The sequence below is a fragment of the Choristoneura fumiferana genome, chromosome 28 (assembly GCF_025370935.1).
Source record: "Choristoneura fumiferana chromosome 28, NRCan_CFum_1, whole genome shotgun sequence".
In the NCBI taxonomy this organism is placed as follows: Eukaryota; Metazoa; Arthropoda; class Insecta; order Lepidoptera; family Tortricidae; genus Choristoneura; species Choristoneura fumiferana.
The window spans coordinates 125,951-141,604 of NC_133499.1; the positions used below are offsets into that span (position 1 = coordinate 125,951).

The window sequence follows — 15,654 nt, forward strand, 5'->3', positions numbered from 1 at the left end:
TTGGGATGCCATTCTGCAACGTGATTTAAAACGCGTTGAGGGTCCCAGGTCTGTGTATACTTGGGAACTGTTGGCTTTAGTTTATAAGCTCCTTTTAGCAATCTACTTACTCGTTCGTCTGAACCAATTTTGTTTCCGAGAAGTAATGACAGCGCGGATCTATGAGAATTGAGACTTCCGTACGAGCAGCCGCCACTGAACTGGTCCGTTAAAAAAGATAAAAATGGGGATACGGATGGTTCAAAAGGATTAATATTTCTGCCGTCACAAAACCGCCACCATGCTTTATATGTGACATTGTACTGTTTTACCGTGCTATCGGAGAGCGATGCTAGCATGAGGTCAAGGGCCTCTGGTGGGCATCTTTGGGAGAAAGCTTGCCGGAGAGCCTCGCGACACCCAGGGTAAGGCTCGCATGAAGAGGATGGTGTTCTCTGGAATGTGATCGTAAAAGATTCTTATCAGGGCGCAAGAACAAGATGTCGGACGCTAATAACCCTTGTAGCAGGGGGAACCACGGCTGAGAAGGCCAGTAAGGGAAAACAAGTATTCCGTGTGCCTTGTCATCCATTATTTTTCTTAAACAATTTAGTATTATGGAAAACGGGGGGAATGCGTAAAAATAACATCCAGCCCAGCTAATAGTAAAAGCATCTACAGCCATTGCATCTGGATCCGGTCGCCAAGAAACAAATTTCGTACACTTGGCATTGGTACGAGAAGCGAATAAGTCTATGTTTGGTTGCCCGAACTGTGACACAATGAATTGAAAGCTGGTAGCGGAGAGTTCCCATTCGGTGTCCGGATTTATAATCCTAGATTCAGCGTCAGCCCGGTTTTCTTTAGTATTGACGTATGACGCGTAAATCCAAATATTTCGCTTCTCGCACCATTGCCAAATTTGTCTAGCAATCTCGTTTAAGTGGGGGAATTGTATTCCGCCCATACGGTTTATATAGCTAATGGCTGTAGTGTTATCTACCCGCAATAGTATCGCGCAATTGGTTTCTTTAGATGCTAAACTCTTGAGTCCGAGAAAGATTGCTAATAGTTCCAGATAATTTATATGGTGATTACGTTCACTAACTGACCACCCCCCGTGAGCGCGTTCATCTTCGCGAACTGCGCCCCAGCCGGTTCGTGAAGCGTCTGTGTAGATTTCAATTTTATAATTGGCGTTTCGCATTGGATGCGATGTTGTTTTAATGTTATTGACCCACCAAGTAAGATCCTCGAGGATAATACTATGTAAGTTAATCTTACTCTCATAATTCTGGTTTTCTAGTAACGCGAGATATTTTTGGCGTTCCAATAACTTGGTGTACAACCAACCGTATTGGACAGCCGGGCACGCTGCAATTAGATTACCGATCAATTGAGCAAATTCTCGAATAGTACATGTGGGTAGATCAGTAAACTTCTGAACCAATTGCGCAATAGTGTTGCGTTTATTATCCGGGAGGGAAACAGTTAGATTCTTAGTGTCAAAGAGGAACCCTAAGAATTTACAAATTTGCTTAGGCTGGAGCGAACTTTTCTCAAAATTTATGACAAACCCTAGACACTGTAATAGTTTCAAAGTTTCATCTACGTTAGATTTGCAATCCTCATAACTGTTGCCAATGCAGAGGATATCATCTAGGTAGACTACCGAATTAAAGCCCGCCCTTCTCAAATGAGATATGACTTCTCTCATAATCTTAGTGAACACCCTAGGAGCCACGGACAGGCCATAAGGCATTGACGTGAACTCATAAGTCGTGGTCTGAGTGTTTCTCTTAAATTGAAATCTTAAATATTTTCTGTGTTCAGTATGAATTGGAATTAGTAGGTAGGCTTCTTTTAGATCAATTGTGGCTAAGTATCCGTTTTGAGGTATTAACTTTGCCGCTGTACGGTAATCTTCCATCTTGAAATGAAACTTTGAAACATATTTATTTAACGGTTTCAAATTTAATATGAAGCGCTTGCTGCCGTTTGTCTTAGGGGCAAGGAATATTTTGGAGACAAACTGGTCTCTACTTGGAAGGCATTCTTTTACGGCACCTAAGTCAACGAGTTTTTGAATCGCAGTTGACATTTCCTGGTGCTCTAATTCTGAAAAGGTATTGCAAGGGACGTTTGTTTGACGAACGTCCTTGCAAAAAGGTATGTAAAGACCATTTTGTATCCAATCTAAGATTACCGAGTTGGAGCAAATTTTCGTCCAACAATTAAAAAAGTTCTTAATTCTGCCTGCATGTACCTGAGTCCCTACGGCGCCGGGGCACGAGGCTTGTTTGCTGCTGCCGGCTTCGGCGCTGGCTGCTGGTGCGTCAAGCTCTGATATGGACGGCGGCTCTGTGGTGTCATTTTCTTCCCGCCACGGTTGCCTCGGTTTGAAGGGTACCGGGGTGGGCCGGACCAGTTTCCCGAATTCGAAGAGCGGTTGCTGGTGGACTGAGAGCTGGACGGTTTCGGATTGGGCTTTTTGATTTGCAGACCCTGTCGTTCGATAGCTTTGGCTGCCTTGATCTTTTCTGAAAGTTTGTTTCCGAACAGAGTTTCGTCTCTTACGGAATCTTGAACTACGTGAAGGAAGTTCTTATCCAGGTTTGGTGTAATGAGCTTTATGCGGCTATTCGTATTTATGGTGTGCAAATCTGAGAGTATACGGCAGGCATTGCTAAGATGTTGGATGGCGCTTTTCTTGTCCTCCCCATTTAGGAGAATATTAAGCGCTCTGTTAATTGCCGTTATCCCCGACCCGAGTTGCTGTTGGTGAGCTACCAGGATCTTATCTCTGTTTCTCACAGAGTCTATAACTGCCGCTGAAATCTCTGCGTTTAGTTTAGGCGCTTGCAGGAGCCTACAGTTGTCGGGGATTAAATACTCCTTCAACATTGTTTCTTTCTTATCTTTAGGCAGGCCTTTGACGAGTAGAGGAAGCCACAATTTAGCTAAACTCTCGTGAATTTTTTCTCCAAACTCTGGAGTATCACTAGTGGACTCACCGAGGGCATCTAATAATTCCGGGTCCAATTCTGGTTCCGCAGTTTCACCGTTCGGATTTTGTTCCGTCAAAACTGCCTCTAAGACCGGTGGCTCGACCGGCTCCAGTGCGGGCTCAGGTTCCGGCGTAGGGTCGGGCTCTGGCATTGGCTCAGGCCCTGTGATCGATGGTGCAGGACTCTGCCCTGAAGCGTTCCCGCCATCGTTCGCGTTAGCGATAAGGTTCGGGCCAGGTTGGTCGACATCTTCGGCACCTAAAATGAATATTTATAGGCTTAGAAAAGTGAATTACTTCAACGAACGAGGCTCCCGGCCTATTCTGATGAAGAATTTTGTTTCAACGAACTAGGCTCTCGGCCTGTCCTGATGAAGGTTATTATTTCAACAAACAAGGCTCACGGCCTGTTCTGATGAAAGCTGATAACGTATGTAAAAACTACATGTGCTAACGAAACATAATCTTAGGCTCGTGAGTCGGCGAGTCGTTATAATATGAAAATAAAATATGCTTACCCTCATTATTCGAAGAATCTGATATAGTGCGTATACGGCGATGTCGTCCGATATCGCGTTTACGTAATTTTTTAATTTTGCGTTCGTAACGCTCGATCTTTTCTTCCGCACTTCGTTTTGGCATTATAACTTCAGATTTATTAAAATTTTAATTATAAGGTGCTAGAAAAAACTGCAAACTTATTGGGGACGCGTGCTGTCGTCACCGTGCACGAAAAAGGAATGAGCTTAGAATGGCGACTCACCCCATCCCCTAGTCGGTGGTGGTGGTGGGGATAAACCAGTTCACAGTCAACTTCACTTCCGTTTAAGTCAGTTGAGTGTCTTTTAAGCGTGCATAGTCACCTGTAGGTTAAGGGGTTGCTCTTCCATACAAACCTACGGACACCCGCATAGCTTCCACGGACATGTTTTCTTAGAGGATTTTTTGAGAATAGTAAATTATGGATATGCTCTCAAGCAAAATCCAAAAAAAAGTAACTTTATTGCATCAAAAGTGCAGCGTGATGCAGTAAATTTTGATGCATTTTACCATTGTATGAGTACAACTGACAGTGTTCGCAGCGAGCATGTAGTGACATCTTATATGGGTGCGTGAGTCAATGTCACAAAATCAAACTATTGTAAATAGGTATCGACTATTTCGTGTGGTCACGTGACCATCACCTTTGGCTCAGATAATACGACAACTAAATGAAGAAAGCATGAGATCACTGAGAGATCAAGTTCAAGTTTCTGAGTCTAGTATTTACTTTTTTTTGTTTTTAAATCTGTTATTTTCGGAAGTTGAAACGCCTAAACTATTATTTCTGATTAATGCAAGGACGCAAACTATAAGTAAGACGAAAAATAGGTAAGTTACTTTTAAAATTGTCATTTAAAATAATAATTATTTAAGTAACAGACCCAGTCCTCGGCAAAAATTATAACATTGCATACTTTACATACATTATAATGCGGTGCTTCGATCTAGGACAAGTGGTTTAAATTCAACTTACAAATTCTGAACAGATATTAGTTATTTACTCTTACGTAGACAGTAGCGCCACTAATTTATATAAAGCATATTTATTCTCACAATAAAAGGTGCTAGGTGTAATCACTAAACTAATTAGTTAAAAAATAAGGTCTACATTCAACATACATTGCATGTGTATGTATGAATATCAAGTTTTACAGTGAGGCTCAAATAAATTCCTACATATCACGGCATTTTTACGGCCGCTAAATCTAGGCTCGGTGAATAAAAAGGTTTTCACAATCGAAGTAGTTTTCGTACCTTTTTTATTATTATAACTGGCTAGATAAGTAAAATTTAAACGTCATTATAATACATTTTTGTCACAACGTCAAGTCAATGAGATTGATATTCAAAAGCAATTATGTTTGAATAATTATGGTTTGAACACAAATCAAGAAGTCAAAAAGTTGGCGGACGAGAGGAAATTAGCAAGAGTGCAACTCTTAAACTATTTATGTATGTACGATTTGATGATGAAAAAATTGGATACACGGGTATGTTAATTTTATCATTTTTGTCAGAAACATTAATATTTGTTACAAGAACACCAGAGGCAGGGCTGTAAGAATTTCATTCCTACTGGGTGGCCAAAGTATGGCTTATCGTGTGTACCAAACTTGTGGTCTGCAGCAACCTACTACGAAAACATACCAAATTTCCCTAACTCTTAGTAGCGTCGTGAACATTTTCACTCCATAGAAGTAAGTCGCTTCCCACCGTCTGTCTGCATATGTACGAGTATGTATAGTATGTACTCTATTATGAAGTGATTCAAGATTTTTTATTTTATTTATAAGTGTGAGAAACGGCAGGGGTTATGGTTTTGGAGCGTATGTATGGGCATTTCTTTCGCACGCTATGCAACAAGGCCTTGATGCATCTTAACAAACAACAAGACAAGAGCAGAGACAAGAAAATAAGTCTTTGTTAGGAGTGACACAGGTTGTTAATTTTATGCGTATGTGAGTCTGTCTGTGTATCTTTCCGTCGGCCCATCCGTCCGTCCGTCTGTCGATCCGTCCATCTGTCTGTCCGTCTGTGTTTCGAAGTGAACACTACATCATTCTCCAGTGATGACATATGGATCCGAGATGTGGTGCTTTACTTTAGGCCTTATAAATAGGCTCAGAGTTGCTCAGCGAGCTATGGAGAGAGCTATGCTTGGGGTTTCTCTACGGGACCGAATCAGAAATGAGGAGATACGTAGAAGAACAAGGGTCACCGACATAGCCAAGCGAATCAGCTCGTTGAAGTGGCAATGGGCGGGCCATATAGCACGGAGAGCGGATGGCCGTTGGGGCCGAAAAGTTCTCGAGTGGAGGCCGCGGATCGGCAAGCGCAGCGTAGGACGTCCACCAACAAGATGGACGGATGACCTGGTTAAAGCCGCAGGTTCACGGTGGATGCAGGCCGCTGCCAGCCGAAGCAACTGGGGGGAGGCCTATGTCCAACAGTGGACGTCCTACGGCTGAGATGATGATGATGATGATGATGGTGAATAAAGTTGTACCAACTGTACTTTAGACGAAAACTTTACTACGACCTTTAAAATTTATAAGTATTTTATTGATAATTAGAAGCAGAGTCTTGGGAAATAGCTCATGTTAGGAGATAGAGAGATCAGAAGAGGTATCGTTAGATTTGTCTCTGTTAGGAGTGACACAGGTTGTTAATTTTATGCGTACATGTCTTTCCGTCGGCTCATCCGTCCGTCCGTCTGTTGATCTGTCCATCTGTCTGTCCGTCTGTCTGTCTGTCTGTGTTTCGAAGTGAACACTAAATTCATTGTCCTATTTTTTTAATGATTGTTTACCAACGCACACACCAAACCTTTTATCCTAAAAAGCTGAAATTTAAGATAAGGAAAAAATGGGATTTATTATGTACCTACATAAAATTCTACTGGTTCGTAACTATTATTTAGTTTTTAGGGTTCCGTACCTAAAAAGTGCCAACGGAACCCTATTGCTGAGACTCCGCTGTCTGTCTGTCTGTCTGTCCGTCCGTCTGTCACAGGGCTCTATCTCTTGAGTCGTAATAGTTAGACACTTGAAATTTTTACAGATTATGTATTACTGTGGCCGCTATAACAACAAATACTCAAACCAGAATAAAATAAATATTTAAGGGTGGCTCCCATACAACAAACGTGATTGTTTTACCGTTTTTTGCATGATGTTAATAACGGCAACAGGTAGACGCTTGAAATATTCACAGAATATTTAGATGTATAATTACTTTAAAAATAAATAAATAATTAAAATAAAACAAATATTTAAGGGGGGCTTCCATACAAAAAACTTGTTTTTCTGGCCGTTTTTTTTTTGCTAATGTCTAATGTTGTATAGATAATGGTACGGAACACTTCGTGCACGAATCCGACTCGCACTTGGCCAGTTTATTTTTAATACCCAGGTAGGTATCATAGTATTCAATGTTATATATTTAATTTTACAACTCTATCTCCATATCACTAATCTCTGTAAATTTGACATGCAGGCAGAAAGGAATAGCAAAAATCTAAATTTAATATCAGGATATTTTGAAAAAGATAAGTATTGTTCACAAACCGATCTTAATGACGATGATGATGGTGATGATGATAGTCGTATGTCATCGCTGCCGAATTCTAACTTTATTCAATGAAAGACATGGAGAAACTTTGTCACAAAGACTTAGTTCAGATAATTTGATATTACGCTGTCCGTCCGTCTATTTCTATAGGATTACTTAAAACTGAAGCAAACTGAAGTGGCAGTGGGCCGGCCATATCAGCCGAAGAACCGATAACTGCTAGGGTAAACGAGTATAAGCCTAGCGTGGCGTGGGACGCCCTCAGACTAGGTGGAGTGATGATTTTCACTGGGTAGCTGACAGTAACTGGATGAGAGTGGCCGAGGGTCGTGCTCAGTGGCGTGCAATTGGAGACGCCTATGTCCAGTAGTGGGCTAAGATAGGCCGATGATGATGATGATGATGATGACTTAAAATAAGAATAATCCCACTCATATTATAAATGCGAAAGTTTGTTAGTCTGTTTGTTTATTTCTTTATTACCTTTTCACGTCTAAATCGTTGAACCGATTAGGATGAAATTTGGGATACAGATAGTTTGAGCCCCGTAGAAAAACATAGGGTAGTTTTTTTTTTAATCGCATAATTCCCGCGGAATAGCTATAAAAGAATTCTACGCGGACAGAGTTGCGTGCAACAGTATGTACATTAGGGAATTTACCTACTGATAGTCTGATTTTCGTCCTTATGCTGTAACTAAAAGGCATCGGTCAATTTTATTCGTCCACCTAGGTATCTTATAGTCTGTCTGCTAATACTATTTCTGTATTTATTAATGCACAATTCCTTTCAGATTCAATGCTCACTAACTGCATATAACTTTGCCTGGAATCATTATATTGCTGAAGTAGCCTAGGTGCTGTCATGCAATATTCAAGGTGAAGAAAAGAAGAAACGTTTAATGTTGATATGCAAAAAATTAAGGAATATCTGACTGATTAGCTATGTTTGATTTATTTATTAACGCTGTGTTAAAAAGTTTGTTCTAAATAAATATGATGTACACAACGAAATAGTCTTCGTAGGCATTTTTCTTTTAGCGTTCCGTGGGTGGAAATTTTAGTGGAGCTTCTAAAAACAAGAATAGCAACAGGTATGTAGTTTTTATTTGTTGAATGAAACTACAGTAATTTCAGATGATGAGATAATAGGGGTACATATATATAAAGTACTATAAGACCGTACAACTTTGACCTTTGAGATAACTTTGCCCAAGTTGTCATTTTTTTTAAATATCTGAAATAAAATAAAATTGACTGATTTGTGACCACTTTGTGACATGCACATTTCTAAATCATTTTTGTATATTTTTTTTCCCTGTTGTCACGAATAAATCTTTTCTTTTCCCTCGATATTGGAATATTTCTTTATTCCTGACGGGAGTTACTTCTCCTTTTTAGGGTTCCGTACCCAAAGGGTGCCAACGGGACCCTATTGCTGAGACTCTGCTGTCTGTCTGTGTCTGTCTGTCTGTCTGTCTTCTACTGGTTCGTAACTATTATTTAGTTTTTAAGGTTAGGCCAACGGGACCCTATTGCTGAGACTCTGCTGTTTGTCTGTCTGTCTGTCCATCCGTCTGTCACAGGGCTTTATCTCTTGAGCTGTAATAGCTACCCGTGTGATGTCGGGTTAGAATTAGACCTCTCCATTTCTTCCGTGGATGTTGTAAGAGGCGACTGAGGACCGTAGGCCACAGGCTAGCAACCTGTCACTATTGTACTGTTTTTGTCAAACTTAAAACCTAAAATTGCTAAAAGTGGCTCCGAAGCTGTAACGTTTCGTGTGCTTTGCCTACCCCATTTAGGCATACATGTTTGTGTGTGCTAGACACTTGAAATGTTGACAGATTATGTAGGTATTACTGTGGCCTCCATAACAACAAATACTAATAATAAAGTAATTAAAATTAAAAAATAAATGGAGTTGTCATACAAGAAACGTGTTTTTTTTTCAGCGTTTTTGGTTACTAGGCGTTGCTAAAACTTATTTTATTAGTGAACTGTTTTAAAAACATTGTACTTACGGATCCCTTCGTATGTACGAGTCCGACTCGAACTTGACCTTTTTATCCTGCCAAGGCCTTTTTGTTACAGCTTATATTTAACTCCGCGGGCAAAATAAATATAAAGGGCAAAATTGGACGGTTTTATGGTACTAAAAAATAGTCTTCTATTTATAACAGAAAAGGAACGACCAATAATTGAAGGATTTTAAATTGTGTTTATGTATGTAACTTGAATTTTAGTTTGCAGATAGCTCTTATGGCACGAAGAGTAGAAAAATCAAAAAATCGCCGGTTACGTTTAAGTTATGAAGAAATATAAATTTCATTTCATAGTATGTACCACACAAGTATATATCATAATCAACTTCGTGCCTTACTTCCTGGCGGTGACATATTGTCACATGGAATTCAAACTAACATCAAAAAATGTACGAAGAATTTACGAATTTGTGCGCTAGTTTCAAAAAAATTACTACCCGTAATAATCACGGGACAATTCACACCAATTGACCTAGTCCCAAAGTAAGCTTAGCAAAGCTTGTGTTATGGGTACTAAGCAACGGATAAATATAATTATATAGATAGATACATACTTAAATACATATTAAATACCCAAGACCCGAGAACCAACATTCGTATTTTTCATACAAATATCTGCTCCGACACGGGAATCGAACCCGGGACCTCAAGCTTCGTAGTCAGGTTCTCTAACCACAAGGCCATCTGGTCGTCAAAAAGTACTACTAACCACTACTAATAATAGTACTACCCGTAATAGTAGTACACCGGTAGTAATAAAGATACTTTCTGGCGGGCGCTATCTATTTTACTATGAAGCAGTCGAATTTTTTATGAGAAAAAATCGGAATCCCAATCTATCGGAATCCCAATAGGCACCTTGTATAAGCGCTTCAGAACCTGCACGTTCATTTTTTATTTTTTTAACTATAGCGTACAATTTCGATCATTTTTTCTGATTTACAAGAAATTTGAAAAGTCTACTGCTTCATAGTGAAAAAGATAGCCCCCGCCAGAAAGTACTTCAAACTAGTAGATTTTTTTTTTAGTTTTTTTTATAGTCGGTTCCATTTTTTGTTAAAAATTTTTTTCATGTACCTACATTTTTTGATGTGAGTGAATTCCATGCGACACCATGTCACCGCCAGGAAGTATGACACTCAACTTCAAAGCTGTCTCACCCTGGAGATCGCATAGATCGATATTTACTTGACATCTTATTCCGAAACTTATTTATTGTTTTGTCACTAGTAACGTGCTAGCGCAAGTCTTTTCGCGATAGTTTTAATCTTCTTCTGCGTGAAACATAAACATGTAGTAGAAAAATAGTAGAATTATTATACGTTCAATTTTTTTAACAAACGAGTTAGTGTTATGCTCTATGTCACAGGATGACTAAGACTATCGACATCGATAATAATATCACTCATGTTTAGACTTTGCTCACGTCTAGCTTTAGAGACATTCTTGACTGAGCCGGCCGCGATTTAACTGTAGTAGGTAGTATGGCGTTCTTTTTCGAGTGTCATTGCTACTGAACTGTCAGGTTGCCTTACTGAAGAAAAGGAAACTCGTGTAAAATGACAATCTCGCATACAGATACCCAGAATCAAGAACCAAAATCAGAAGAATTGTATATGTTCATATATTGATAAATTTTTATTGTGAGCTTACTTTTTTTTAATTATGTGTAACTATTATTACAAATTATATATTTTTAAGCTTGTGGTACCTTGACTTTTGTATTTAGGACTATTGCATGGTAGGTGCACGCGGCTAGTAGCTAGTTTTATAAAATCTCCGCTTACAAATTGTATCTTTCACGTCACTGCTTTCATTATAGTGGCATCATAATAATGTTTCATTTTGAGTTTGCATTATATTATAGGCACTAAGTAAGTATAGAAGTTAGGTTGGTCAAAACTGTCTTATTGGCTGTACATTTATTTTCATCCAATCTAGTGTCCCAAATTTCAAATTTGTCAATTTTCAAAATCACTCAATATGCTTGACTGAAATGTTTACATCGTAAAATCTGGGCCATATTGTCCGAAATAAAGGTACTTATTATTGTAATAGCTTGTTCAGATTTTCGATCACGAACCCATCTGGACCCGGTCATTTGAAAGGCATGTGACCACAGCCAACATATCTAATATAGATGAGATGAGCAGAATTTTGGAGGTCTATCCCCTAATACACTATAAGGATGTGCTAGCGGACAGGCCTCTACAGTTGCCAGATCCGGACAGTAATTCACATGGAGTGGGCTATGGCGTTATAGGATGCCGCATACAGCATTACCGAGATATGGAGTGAGATAACGGACACCTACCATTACAATTTTCCAATATCATATAAATTGTACTTTTAGTAGACGATGACATGTCGTTCACTAAATGGGCCGCTCAAACTATTGACCCCCCGGAACAACGAGGTGTAGTATAATATAACGCTTCAAAAATGTGTTTCACATACTTTTATTCTGACCTAGAAAGACGTGTAATAATATGTGATATTTTTGATTGATTCGATTGTATATCTATCTTGTCCTGAGTGGATAGAGATGAACGAAATAAATACTTGAATAATTGAGTAATTTCGGTGTTACCAGGTTCCTTGACTCTTGATGCGTGGCTTTACTGGTACGTCCATGAGGCACATGTGCCATATGACCAGTGATGTAAATAATGGAGTTGTTCTTTCGATAAATAATAAACTTTATTACATACATTATAATAATTATTTTTATTCTTGAACCGCATTTAGATAAACAATGAAAATTGCTACGGGGATATTATATTACCTTATCATTACTATGGCGACGTGTCAAAAGAACGCTGCACATTGCTTCGGGACAGATAACTTGTTAATTTGCGGAACCTCATATAAATATCTATACAATAAGTTTACATACACGCCCGCTCTCTTTCTCTTCCATGTAAAACAATATGTTATTATGTATGTATAGTATATGTCACACAAGCTCAACTAGCTGTCACAAATACCTACTATATAACTATTATTAGGTATTGTGTGATATATATATATTATTTCATGTAGGAGGAGGGAGGTGGAGGAGGGCGTGTACTGCATGTTATTATATTATGTAGGAACGTATCACATAGATCTAACTGTGCCGCACGGTTGACAGCAGAGAAACCTAGGGCAAAATTAAATACTGTAGGTTCTAGATACTGACTAACAGTCAAGCTCAAAAAATTTTATTTGCTAGTGGTACGGTTGGCTTGTTGATTGACTGGACAGCGGGCATATTTAACTTGTATCACAAAGTTTATACCTTTTTTTTGTTCTCAAAGTATTAGCTGAATCTAATGCCGACGTTGTTCACTAGCAGACCTGACCCCCTGATCCTGATAATTATTCTGAAACGCTGTCTAATGCGACGTACTGCATTTTACTTACCCCAAAGAAAAGATTGTATGGTAGAACTGCAACTGTCACAGGCGGAACGGCAGTGATGGGCCTGGTAATTGCAGCCTGCTCGGTGCTCGATCAGATGAGAGGAATAGAGCAACAAAATAATTAAAAGAAACTGAAATTAATCAAAATACCACGCACAGGACTTATCACGCTAACACACACGAGTAATATTTACCTCGACGTTTCGGCAACATTACAGTGGCCGTGGTCACGAGTAGACTGAAGTGTGGGGTGTCAAGTCTGCCTAGCAGCGCGAGTCCTTCGAACTACCCGCACTTGGTCATTTTTATTTGTCACCCCACACTTCAGTCTACCCGTGACCACGGCCACTGTAATGTTGCCGAAACGTCGAGGTAAATATTACTCGTGTCTAAAAATATATTGTTTCCAAATACTTACTTGATTTATAATGCATAATAATTGGCATGATTATTGGGATATGAATTTACTGTACCAGCGGGAAAATTACAAATTAATTATACCCCCTGCCCGGTCAACCAGACTAGTTAGCCGTAGATACTACAGGCAAAGAGCGCTCAAAAAGTAGCAAAGTAAAGACATTCCCTTTTTACTCTTAGTATTTGAGGACATGTAAAACTATTTGAGCATTTCTAAATAAAGTTTGTACATTTGATTTGCGACTCCTATTTGTGATAAAAATTTGCAGGTATGTAGAGTGAACGATACTGAGCCGTAATAACATAGTCTCTCAAAATGTCCAATTGGTTTGTATGGAAATTTCCTTTTTTGTTACCAAAACTATGGATTTGCGGTAACAAAAAAGGAACTTTCCATAATTGGGACATTTCGGGAGACTATGTTATTTAAACTCAGAGTGAACGATTCACTCTATCTACCTGCAAATTTTTACCCAAATCGGAGTCGCAAATCAAATGTACAAACGTTTTTAGAAATGCTCATTTTAGCACTGTAGCTTGCTGTGACAAAGTATCAAACTGTTCAGCTACCTATGAGCTTGACTGCTTCGAATTAGGTTTGATGCAACATCTGTCTCCGATGATGACGTGTCAGCTAAACTGAACGTGCCCGTAGTCTGCAAGTACGACGGATTATTTGCGGTAGTTCTAGTTCCTTCACAAGACCTTGAAGAAAGAACTGCGGGATTTTTCCGCCTTTGTACCTTTGCAAGAACTGAAGATGCTACTGCGAAAGGAACAAAGGCTAAAAAATAAACGCAGTTTTTCCTTCAAGTCTTGTAAAGGAACTAATGCAAAAAAAAACGCAATAGTTCCATCGCACGAACATCCAAAGGAAACACTGCCAATAATCCAGTACGCACGACTACACCTGCTGGATCGGAAAAATCCTAGCAGATAATACTTACAATAGGTAGTTATATGATACGAATCGACAACTGTTTTCGACTCGAAGGTAACAAAGGGAGTGTAGATGATTTTGGAACTGCTCGTAGTCTTCTGCTGATTGTGCCAAATCATCGGTTATGATATCCTAACAAAATCAATTTATAGAGATAAGTAGGTACAAAATTAGCACGGGATAATTTTTTACCGCAATTTGATACCAGTTATCGGCGAGTGGGTGAACTTTTGCTGTTATGTAAGTATTTCGTAAGTATTTATTTATACCTATAAAGGCAAAACATGGCCTAAAAATGCATGAGATTTGGCAAACGTATTCCTTGAGGATCGCAGAGGTGCAAGAAGTTTTTTTTTTTAATTCGAATACCTACACTACAGAGTAGATTTTTTTCTTCAGCGGGAGCGAAGCCGCGGGATTAAGCTAGTAATTATATATACGAACTGAGAAATCCAGATGCAGAAGCCTAGATAAACTCTTCGTCAACTCTTTTCATGGTTAGCAACTTATTAATAATTGATATTAGCAGCTTATGATTACTAATTCTCTACCAAAAGTCTTACCACAGAAATTGAGTGATGATGATGATGATAATTAGGATAGTAAACTCTGTATGGTTTTTATTACCTCTTTTGATAGAAAGAGCTTACACGAAGCACTGTTCATAAAATATTAGGTATGTCTAAAGGCACTGTTACACATGCTCGTTACTGGACTGAAGCAAACGCGTTCACACTTGCTTAATACCTTTCCCCCTTCCACCCTCTCTCGAGCTTGCCACTAATAAGCATGCTCGATAGTAGCATGTCCTGTTCACACATGCTACTAGCTAGCATTTGCTCAATAGTAGCATGCTTTCTTGCTACTAAAGAGCATGTGTAACAGTGTCTTAAGGGACTTTGGCCTTACGGATGCCCTTGATAAACTTGATTGCCTGTGCATTCCTGTGCGTGTCGTACAAGGTGACTAAGAGCCCTGGTGGCAGCACTCTCTATTGCCAACTACGAATTCCAAACTCCAGCTCTGCGGCGTGGAAGGTAAGGACAAACATCCGCACTATTTTCCCAAGAAACTCGTCCTGTAGATTTGCTACTGATTTTCAACCGACGACCATGACCACTTTAGCATGGTAGTAACTACGAAAAGTAACTATAAATATAACCTGAATAGTAGCAAGACCATCAACCAAGACAAGAAACCGTGGTCAGAATCTCGGTAATTTCTCAATTTATCGTACACATATAATGAACACTTGAAAGGCGTTTGGCTCGTATTATAATATGCGAACAGTTATCCAAGACCCTGCTTCTAATTATCAATAAAATACTTATAGATTTTATAGGTCGTAGTAAAATTTTCGAGTAAAGTACAGTTGGTACAAAATTTCGTGACTCGATAAAAAAATGTGAATATTACTCGAAGGAGTACCCCGATCGGGTAGCTAAGTGTCGCAATAGACTTTCGCTAGCTGGCGCTGTCTATTTGAGTGTGTGCGTGAGCTCCTAGTGTCCGTATACGGCCGCAATTGACGTTCAAAGTAAAGCACCTCGTTTGCGGCTTTGGCGGAATATTTCATTTCGAGTGTGGGGTCAAAAAATCGGTTACGCTTAGATACTCCCGCCATTAGTTTTTGGTGAAATAATTCTTCATAATTTACGAAAAAAACCTGAAAAAAGGAACTATTGATAACAGCGCCATCTAACGGGACATTGCTCATGAGCTAACCAGGAGCAAACCCCTTAAATATACA

At 39.2% G+C, this 15,654-nt stretch overlaps 1 protein-coding gene and 1 long non-coding RNA gene across 2 annotated transcripts; one reads left to right on the top strand and one right to left on the bottom strand.

Moving 5' to 3' along the window:
- Positions 1–304: 304 nt before the first annotated feature.
- On the bottom strand, positions 305–3,721 carry LOC141443855 (uncharacterized). The gene is made up of 3 exons (XM_074109219.1): positions 3,505–3,721; positions 2,246–3,245; positions 305–434 (listed from the first exon to the last, which is right to left on the bottom strand). The coding sequence occupies exons 1-2, from the start codon at positions 3,626–3,628 to the stop codon at positions 2,254–2,256; spliced, it is 1,116 nt and encodes a 371-aa protein (XP_073965320.1). The 5' UTR covers positions 3,629–3,721; the 3' UTR covers positions 305–434; positions 2,246–2,253.
- A 973-nt stretch (positions 3,722–4,694) lies between these two features.
- Positions 4,695–8,115, top strand: LOC141443812 (uncharacterized). Its single transcript, XR_012453073.1, has 2 exons — positions 4,695–5,019; positions 7,893–8,115. It is a non-coding gene; the product is annotated as an uncharacterized lncRNA (long non-coding RNA).
- Positions 8,116–15,654: the final 7,539 nt, after the last annotated feature.